This window comes from Notothenia rossii, assembly GCF_949606895.1.
Source record: "Notothenia rossii genome assembly, chromosome: 6".
NCBI classification, from domain to species: domain Eukaryota; kingdom Metazoa; phylum Chordata; class Actinopteri; order Perciformes; family Nototheniidae; genus Notothenia; species Notothenia rossii.
Genome location: NC_136909.1, coordinates 9427691 through 9437284, shown reverse-complemented (window position 1 = coordinate 9437284; position 9594 = coordinate 9427691). Strand labels below are relative to the sequence as shown.

The window sequence follows — 9594 nt, the reverse complement described above, 5'->3', positions numbered from 1 at the left end:
CCCAGTAGCTCAGCTCGCTTTAAGCGAGAGGCTGTGTGAAAAACAACCTTCCGCGCATGCGCAGGGCTCCACTGCCCCCTCCTTCCGCCTTCTGGAACACGGCTTTGGGCCAGATGACAAGTTTGGTCAAACAGCTGAAAGACTGCACAAAGAAATGTTCACTACGTCAGATTAATAGTTTATTATTTACAGTTCATTTGGTATATTAAAAATACATGAACACATACCCCCAAAAAGTGTCAACCCACTTGTTTTCAATATTTTCATTCAGAGATCTATTCAAACAACATTTCCACTCTTTATTATGATGATGTGATAACATTCAGAACATGGTGTATCACCTCAGAAATCTACATTTTCCAGCCTGATGTCTAGACTTTTAAATCCCTACAAATTCAGCTCTGAAATAACCCATACATATGGTCTCATATGTCCAGACACACTACAGCCTCTACCAAACAGAAAACAACAGAGCTGCATCTTGCATGGGGCCTGCAGTAAAGACACACCATGTACAATTGCTGGATTATTCTATGTAGCACTAGGATTTAAATTTGGGAGCACACATCTGCAAAAAAACAACTATATATTGGTCTTTGAGATACATTGTTTTTGTTATAAGATTAAAATGATCCATGCACATATGGGGGGTTGGGATTTCTCATTGTGTGGAAGTCACAGTTTGTACAAAAACAACTATGGAGCTCAAGGAGCCCTCTGGTGGCCATCGACGCTTTTTACCATGAGCTGCAGCATCACCTGTTGAACATCAATGTTAACAACTCGTTCAACTCATGCAGAACAACAACCCTTTCATTGGGATATCTTTACAAGGTGTCATATTACATCATCAATTCAAATCAAATTCAAATGAAAGGAATTCGGTGCATTATATATTTTGTAGAGGTCAATGGTTGCAAGATATATGGCATTAGAAATTGGATGGCGGTTAATTAAAACCCAATAAAAAAAAATCTAATTATTGTAAATATTATTTAATGCAATTCTCTTATAATTACAAAAAAATGCAATAGAAGTCACGTGATTCTATTTGATTTCTTTATTGGCTAATTATATATGTGGTTTCCTTTCTCATAAACACATTGACATACTGTACATCTGTGACACTGTAATGCGTCAGTAGTGCCAGCTCAACAATATTGTGTAGCACAGAGGTTTTGATAAACAGATGAATGTCGCCCTCTAGAGTTTAAAATGTATCATTACACGTTAGTAGTGTTCATTTTAAATGTGGAAAAAAAGCTCTTATTTTGAAAGCGTAACCGGGAAGTTTATATCAAGTCCCCCAGATCTGAAAAGTTCCCGTTTGCTGTCAAAGAGGAACACTTTTATACATCATCAACTCCAGACACATATCTTCTTTAACGATAGCAAACTAGCAGTTTTGGAGCAGGTGAAGCATGAACAAAGAAGTGTTGTCTTTGATATTCCTGTTTCAAATTTATGGTCAAAGTTTTTGCCTAAATGGAACCAGGCCCAACATTGTGATGGTGATGAGTGATGCATTTGTAAGTATGAATTAAGTCAGACAACAGTGCTTTAATAATGTCTAGTAACTGCCACAAACACAGTAGCCTTTCATTAATCTGTTTTATGCTAAATCTCTATGAGAGGACAGTCTTATAGTTCAAGATTAAACACCATATAGAGAGGCTTTTTCCCAACATTTAGTCCTTTTTCTGTGCCTCAATGTTTCCTCTTATTGCAGGATGGGCGATTGACATTTGATCCTGGCAGCAAAGTGGTGAAGCTGCCGTATGTAAACTACCTCAGGGAGCTCGGTACCACATTCCTCAATGCTTACACCAACTCCCCCATCTGCTGCCCCTCAAGAGCAGGTAAGGTACTCAAATACACTGGGGACAAACATATCATAGTCATTTAATAAGGTTGGAATCATGAATGTATTTCTCCTTTTATCATATGTGTTCTCCAGCGATGTGGAGCGGTCAGTTTGTTCACCTCACTCAGTCTTGGAACAACTACAAATGCCTCGACGCTAATGCCACAACATGGATGGATTTGCTGGAGGAGAATGGATATGTGACCAAGTCGATGGGAAAGCTGGACTACACCTCAGGGAGTCATTCTGTCAGGTAGGCAGAGCAACTGTATAGTACACTGTATAGTTGTATGAGATGTGTCGGATAAGAAAACCTGCACTTATTAATAGATTAGATTAAATTCTATATACTTTATTGATCTCAAAAGTGTTGTGGTCACTGCAGCATGTTAACAGCCATTATACATGAGTTGAAAATATAATAAAATAAAACAAAAAGTAAATAAATACACATCGACAGTATTAGCTATAGAATACATAATATATGGAATACACAGAATACACCATAATAGTCCGATCTACAAATAGTGTCCAAAGTTATCAATAATAAAACATACAAGCCCATAGACACAGATGAAGCGTTAGAGACTCACTGCTTGAGTGAATTAGTAATACTGTGTATGTGAGCACCTATTCTTCAGAACAGTGTGAATCATCTTCTTGGATGCTTCTTTCGTCCTTCCATTTCCTGTTTTTGTGTCTAGACCTGCACCTTCTTGTGTAATTGTGTAATTTCTGCAGTAATCGAGTTGAGGCCTGGACACGGGATGTTCAGTTCCTCCTGCGCCAAGAGGGCCGGCCTGTTACTCGGCTTGTTGGGAACACGTCCACAGTGAGGATCATGAGAAAAGACTGGGAAAACACAGACAAGGCTGCGCAGTGGATCCACCAGAGAGCTGCGTCCTCACAGCAGCCCTTCGCTCTTTATCTCGGCCTCAATTTACCTCACCCCTATAAAACGGAATCCCTGGGACCCACTGCAGGAGGATCTACTTTCCTCACTTCACCCTACTGGCTGAAAAAGGCATTTTCATTCCCTGTTTCTTTAAACAAAAAAAATCCTCATTATTGCAAAAACAATAGTGTATGTTTTTTATATAAATCACCATAAAAAAAATTCTTCCACACAGGTGTCTTCAGAGCTCATCACTGTTCCTAAATGGCTTCCTGTTGATGCCATGCACCCCGTCGACTTCTACTCCACCTTCACCAAAAACTGCAGCGGTGTTTTCACTGTGGAGGAAATCAAAAGCATAAGAGCCTTCTATTATGCCATGTGTGCTGAAGCTGATGCCATGCTGGGTTAGTTAACAGAAGTAATTCACCAGGGGACAGACTCTTTAAGTAAAGGTGCTGGGTTTTCGTATCTAACTGAAGGCATAGTCTTTTGCATGCCGTAATAGATTACTTAAATTCAAACCAAACTCTGTTGCAAAGATAACTAATGGGGCAGCCCCAAACCTGCAAGAGCAGTCTTATTCTTACTGGATCTCAACGTGGACAAAATACCAAAAGTAGTAAAGTGAAGTAGTGTTAGAGAGTGACAGTGTTTCCATCAAAGCCAGCTATAAAACAAGGTCTAGCGTAACTTTAAATCGAAATCTATAAAATGTAAATTATTCAGAATATTTTAAACAGTATTTATTTTTTCTTCAGTGCAGCATGTAAGAACATATGGCCACTTTAACTTTAATTACTCCCAGTAAAACTTACATGAATAAATAAATGCACAATGATATGTAAGAGATATTGATATTGAGTTATCTGCCATTTTGTCCACGCTTCCTCACCCCACCAGGTCAGGTGATTTCAGCTCTGAGAGAGACTGGCCTGCTCAACAACACTGTGGTGATCTTCACGGCTGACCACGGAGAGATGGCCATGGAGCACCGGCAGTTCTACAAGATGTCGATGTTTGAGGGCAGTTCCCACGTTCCCCTGATGATCATGGGACCTGGGCTGATGTCTGGCTTTCAGGTCAACCAGCTAGTGTCCTTGGTAGATCTCTATCCCACTGTGCTGGGTAAGGAAGTAGACAGAAAACATAGGAGTAAAATGTCTAAACTGTCTGCCTACTATCTGTAAAAGCAAAAGAATAAAAGCCCGATTATACTTTGATTTTAGTATTTAAACGTAATAAATCACACTTGTGTTTTTGCAGACATTGCTGGTGTTGCAGCAGTAGGTAATCTCAGTGGCCACTCGCTCCTTCCTCTGAAATCAAAGGCCAGAGTGTTTTCAAAGGAGCAACATCCAGACTGGGTTCTGAGTGAATATCACGGCTGTAATGTCAATGCCTCGACATACATGCTGAGAAGTGGCAGGTGGAAATATATTGCCTACGCAGACGGCCTGACTGTTCCCCCACAGCTTTTCGGTAAACCTCAGAAACTAAACCTAAAATCACTTAATCCTCATTTGCTTTCAAGAACAATGGAACAATCATTAAACCATGTGTCCTGTATCCTCTTTTGTTTTGCAGACGTAACACTGGACAAGGAAGAACTTCATAATGTTGTTCTAACATTCCCCGATGTGCAGGCACATTTGGACAAGCTATTGCGGGGCATTGTGAACTATCCAGAAGTCTCCAAACATGTCCATCTCTACAATAGAATAGCATTTGGTGCCTGGCGCCATAGTGTGGGGACAAACTACAGCCAGGTCATTGCTAACCTGAGGTGGCATGTGGATTGGCAAAAAGATGCGTTTGCCTATGAAAGAGCTATTGACAAGTGGCTCGATGGCTCTTTGTGATATTTTGCTTTGTTGAAATTATGGTTCACTTTAGGATGTGTCTTTGTTTTGAATGAGCTGGACTCAAGCTTTGATTAAACTTGGCCTCTCACAATTTTGTACAGTGAGAGACACCAATGGGTTTATATGTTGCTCTTATATTTATACTGTAAATGCTATAATTACGGATCATCTAGGACGTAATAGATTTTATTTAATTTCCTAATCTACCACTAAATCTGGACCTTTACTTATGTAACATCTCTGATCATTTGCAATGACTTTCAATGGGACCAAACATAACATGTCAATCACATAAAGTTTAATGAATTCCTCCCAGTATGTAGCTATTTCCTTATCCGAAATAAATGAATATTTTGTTCACTTTTGTTTTGACGATGTATTAAGTGTGGACCAAATTGCTGCACGTCATTTTATTTAGAAAATCCAAAGGAGGCGTGGCCAATTCTGTTTCACTTCCGTGTCAGCTAACTGCAGGAACAGAGGAAGTTTTCAACGTAAACAGTGGGTTCCCCAATATGTATTCACAATAGCAATAGTTTCGTGGCTAAAAGCTTGACAAAACAATTAAATAACCTTTTATATATTAAGGAAGGGTTAAAACTGTGTCATATTCTATAGTACTAAAGTTAAATAGTTTAGAGGCTAGGACAAGCTTACAGCTGATGCTACATTTAGCTAGCAAACAATGCTAATATAAACTCTGTTCACATTATTTACTGTTTAAACAGCTATTCCTACTTTGTCGGATACACCTGCTCAGTACTCTTTTATTAAGCCAAATAGTTAGCGTTAATTAGCTCTTAACATGTATGTTTTAAGTTCATATGCCTATGCCTTGTATGTTTGGGATGTGACCGTTTTTGTTTTTGTTATGTCCCTCTTTGCTTCGTTTAGATATTGACAAGATGTCTAGTAAAGAAGTGAAAGCAGCACTAAAAAGTGCCAGAGACGCCATAAAAAACAAAGAATTCAAAGAGGCTCTAAAGCACTGCAAGGTAAAGTATCTGAGATACACACTACTGATAAAATGAAGTATAATGAGCTGTTGTTGTTGATATTAACATGTTCCAAGGAGTGATGACACAGATAGTCTTGAGGCAATGTATCTCTCAGAGATGTTGGATAAATGACTTCTATTTCTCTTATTTAGGCTGTTTTGAAACTTGACAAGAGCAATTATAACGCCTGGGTGTTCATCGGCTTGGCAGCTAGTGAGCTCGATCAACCAGATCAGTCACAGACCGCTTATAAGAAAGCTGTGGAGCTGGAGCCTGAGCAGCTGCTGGCATGGCAGGTAAGGGTGGACCATGTAGTGTCTACAGCTATAGGCTTAACAAATCCAACACAACACGTTGCTTCTCTCACATTGAGATTATTTTTTTATTTTTTTTTATTGTATTTGATGCTCCCCAGGTGCAGTAATTATGAACTATGTTTTTTAGGGCTTGGCAAATCTTTATGTGAAGACGGATCAGTGGGACTTCCAAGTGGAGCTGCCTAACGTCTATCAGAAGCTTGTTGAGCTGTATTCAAGGTAACACCTCTTAAGGATGGTTGTGATTTAGCTCGTGTTTGCTTGTAGCCTCATTCTGATTTCTTAGCTAAATGTTTTAGCTTTGACTAGTCCAACACATTTGATTTGTGATGTTATTGATTGGAAATATCCTCTCCATTCACAGCTCTGACAAAAATAAATGTTACGAGACCATCAGTAAGCTGTCCGATATCTATCAGTCTGACAAAGAATATGCAAAGGTATTTATGTTAAAACATGCATTCGATGGATGGAACGATGGATTATATATATTTATTTTTTTTTACGTTCGTAGATTTTAATTAATATGTATGTTTGAATATAGTTGGCAAAGGTTAAGCTGCTGCTCATTCAAGTGAAGGAAGAAGAGGGAGTGGACAAGAAAGAGTTACTGCAGCTATGGCAACAGCTGACCAAACTGCTCTCAGACTGCCTCAATGGGGAAGAGCAGGACAATGAAATTCAACAACATGTGAGATATTTCCCCAAATATTATGTTTCTTTTTGTGTATAAACACATAAGAGCCCACCCCATGCTGTAATCTATTAGCCCGGACTAACATAAAAACCACATGTCTCTCTGAACTTCATGTAACTGTTTGTGCTTTTCAGATAATCACTGCATTTGAAAAGGCCATGGTTCTCATGGACCCTGTCCCAGGAGAGGACCACAAGAAGATGTCAGCTGACTATGTCAAATGTCTTTCTAAAGTAAGTCCATCTCATCAAGTCAGAACCACTGAAAACGAAGGATGTTTTTCACGTCTATCAAAATGAGTCCACGTCATACATGGCCCTTTGCAGTTATGTTTTAATGAGCTGCTCATCGTGAATCTTCCCCTCCTGTAGCTGCCACAGGAAGAACCCAAAATGAAAGAGGCATGTGAGTCCATGCTCTCGCTCTATCCAAACCAAAGCTATCCCCTTGAGGTGCTTTGTTCTCATTACCTCAAAACAGGTAACATGCTATTGTCTTGCTTACACAAATCAGTCATCCCAGAATGCCCTGAGGCTGTGACACTCAGTCCTGCTCTTTCTGCATGTTATACTTGAATGTGAAGGTGTTCAGGATGAGGGTGCAGTCAGCTGTTTCTCCCGGCTCCTGGATGTGGCCCCTAACAGTGGGATAGGTCACCTGGGTCTGGGCACCAAAGCACTGCAAGAAGGGAGGTTTAAAGATGCCATCAGGGATCTTTCGCAAGGTGAGTGAACAAATCATGTATTTCTTATTGTAAGAGGCATCTGGACAGTTGTTACTGAGACAAGCACTCCGTTACATTTACAGGGGGTCCGCGGGGTCTTAAAAAGTATTAAAAGTTGATCAATCAATTTAGCGAATATTAAGGCTATTAAAAAGTATTAAACGGCACTTTCCAAGGTATTACATTTTGTAGCTTGTTTTCAATAAGTATATCAATTGTCCAAAGAGGTTGTGTTCTACAGTCTGCCTGAATGTAATCATTGCGTAGGTGTGTAGTGTGATTCTGTGTAGTTTATTTATGGCATCCCGTTGGACGTCATCTGATCAGGACATCACACGCTCACTGCTTGATTACGCCGGTTGTTAAACAACATCGTTATGGGGAAATGCAAGTCTGCGTCCAAATGGTTGGAAGATAAGGAGGAAGGACAATCAATACTGTATATAGTAAATGTGAGGTAAAGTGTGTTGCCAAGGTAACCGGTTAAAACTCCAAGTGGCGATGAGGTCTTAAAATGTATGGAAAACGTCATAAAAAGGTTTTAAAAGGTTTTACGTTTGACTTCAGGATTTCCTGCATATACCTTGGTTTATGTCATTTAAAGTGTTTGTGCTTAGTACACCTTATGTGTTTCTTCTGTTTCATTAGGGTTAAAGAAAATAAGCTCCAGCACAGGATGGTGCAGTCTGGCCGAGGCGCAGTTTAAAATGCAGAGATACTCAGACAGTGCTATGTCATGCACCCAAGGTATGTTATGTCTGCTTTGCAACACTATGATTTACCCAGATGTAATCACTGATCCAGCTAATCAAAGAAATACTATGAAAACTGTAAAAAAAAAAAAAAAAGATTCTTTAAATAAAAAAGAATGTTAGCCTCTATCTTTAAAGGTCCATTTCCCCCCTGAGTTAGATACTGAACTTTGCTCTGTGTCTGCTTCTGTTAGGACTGACGCTGTGTGTTTCTGGAGACAACGAGCTGAGGGTCAAACTGCTGAAGCTGAAGCTAGAGGCTCTGGTCAGGAGTGGAGGGGAGGGGGCTGCAGACCGGGCTTTAGAGACATTCTCACAGGTGATGTGGTTAACTTTATTAATGTATCCAGCCTGTTGTATGTACGATACTTTGAATGTAATCATTGCAGCAGTTAAAACGGTTATATTTATTATTATTTGTGTTGGTGAAGCTGTTTTGAGGTTGTAACATACGTCATACTATATATATATATATGTGTAGTGCTACTTAATGTCAGCATACAAATACTGTTTTTGTTTGTTTTTAGATCCCAGATGCTGAAACAGACCCTGTTCTCGTAGCGCTTAGAGGACATGCTTACCTTTATAAGGGACAAGTTGACGAAGCACTCAAGGTACAAAACTTTTTCTGTACTCTGACTCATTGGGTTTAGGATACCATAGGAAAAAATGCTGCTACTGTAAAAATATGTTATGTGTTAATTTGGTAATTAACATAAATGAACACTGTAACTGCTTGTTGTCCTTTCTTTCAATTTAAGGAAAGGAAAGAGGTTTCTATGGTTTCAGACACATTGATACAAATGAAACTATAATGTCTGTCGTAGGTGTCCTCAGAGCTGGTGGCCTCTCACCCTAACCTGACCCAGGCGCTGGTTCTGAGAGGACAGGCACATTTGGCGCAAGGCAAGCTTCAGCTGGCAGAGGAGAGGTGAAAACAGATTGTTTAAATCTGAGTTTTAAATCTGTGGCATTCCACTTTCTTGAAGCTAAGTGAAATCAAACAAGTGCAAAACAGTTTTCTACTCCTTGGTGAAGTTGTCTCTATTGCTCTTCTGTTGTTTAGCTTCCTAAAGGCAGCGAGCCAGAGCCCAGACTGTGGGGAGTATTATTTCTTGCTGGGACGACTCTACTGGGACATGGGAGAAGAGACCCGTAAAGACCGGAGCAAAACACACACACATTTGCTCAAGGTTTGGACAATTATTATTAAAAAGTTGTAATTCTCTGCTGGCGAGGGGAAACCTATTTCACTATAGTCTAGTCTACGGAGGATTACCTGTTTAAGGACTTAACTTGTGCACAAAGTTGTCAGAAGCAGGCCTGCACAATGAATCAAAATGTTATCCAAATCGGGATGTGGACTAGTGCAACCTCCAGATCCCAGTAAGCACACTATCTAATAGAGACATAATATGTAAAAATGTAATTCTGAAAAAGGTATGTTAGTGCTACAAATGGTATTTTACATTAAAAAAAATC

The 9594-nt window shown here is 39.6% G+C and overlaps 2 protein-coding genes across 2 annotated transcripts in view; both read left to right on the top strand.

Moving 5' to 3' along the window:
- The first annotated feature begins 1281 nt into the window (after positions 1 to 1281).
- Positions 1282 to 4996, top strand: arsk (arylsulfatase family, member K). Its single transcript, XM_079688058.1, has 8 exons — positions 1282 to 1529; positions 1730 to 1859; positions 1958 to 2117; positions 2606 to 2888; positions 2995 to 3166; positions 3663 to 3887; positions 4026 to 4241; positions 4347 to 4996. The coding sequence occupies exons 1-8, from the start codon at positions 1422 to 1424 to the stop codon at positions 4619 to 4621; spliced, it is 1569 nt and encodes a 522-aa protein (XP_079544184.1). The 5' UTR covers positions 1282 to 1421; the 3' UTR covers positions 4622 to 4996.
- Positions 4997 to 4999: 3 nt separating this feature from the next.
- Positions 5000 to 9594, top strand: part of skic3 (SKI3 subunit of superkiller complex) — a 19871-nt gene continuing 15276 nt past the window's right edge. The window contains exons 1-14 of the mRNA XM_079688055.1: positions 5000 to 5125; positions 5519 to 5619; positions 5775 to 5918; positions 6067 to 6158; positions 6304 to 6379; positions 6484 to 6630; positions 6771 to 6869; positions 7008 to 7116; positions 7220 to 7360; positions 8009 to 8107; positions 8307 to 8431; positions 8640 to 8726; positions 8940 to 9043; positions 9179 to 9305. Coding sequence (XP_079544181.1) covers positions 5530 to 5619; positions 5775 to 5918; positions 6067 to 6158; positions 6304 to 6379; positions 6484 to 6630; positions 6771 to 6869; positions 7008 to 7116; positions 7220 to 7360; positions 8009 to 8107; positions 8307 to 8431; positions 8640 to 8726; positions 8940 to 9043; positions 9179 to 9305 — 1440 coding nt within the window. The 5' untranslated portion in view covers positions 5000 to 5125; positions 5519 to 5529. The remainder of the gene's footprint in view (positions 5126 to 5518; positions 5620 to 5774; positions 5919 to 6066; positions 6159 to 6303; positions 6380 to 6483; positions 6631 to 6770; positions 6870 to 7007; positions 7117 to 7219; positions 7361 to 8008; positions 8108 to 8306; positions 8432 to 8639; positions 8727 to 8939; positions 9044 to 9178; positions 9306 to 9594) is intronic.

What these genes read in the sequence shown, in the direction of transcription:
- arsk (XM_079688058.1), top strand. Translation starts at nt 1,422, where the DNA reads ATGAACAAAGAAGTGTTGTCTTTGATATTCCTGTTTCAAATTTATGGT. An exon ending in TGGTGATGAGTGATGCATTT is followed by an intron (nt 1,530 to 1,729) that starts GTAAGTATGAAT and finishes CTCTTATTGCAG; the next exon opens with GATGGGCGATTGACATTTGA. An exon ending in CACCCTACTGGCTGAAAAAG is followed by an intron (nt 2,889 to 2,994) that starts GCATTTTCATTC and finishes TCTTCCACACAG; the next exon opens with GTGTCTTCAGAGCTCATCAC.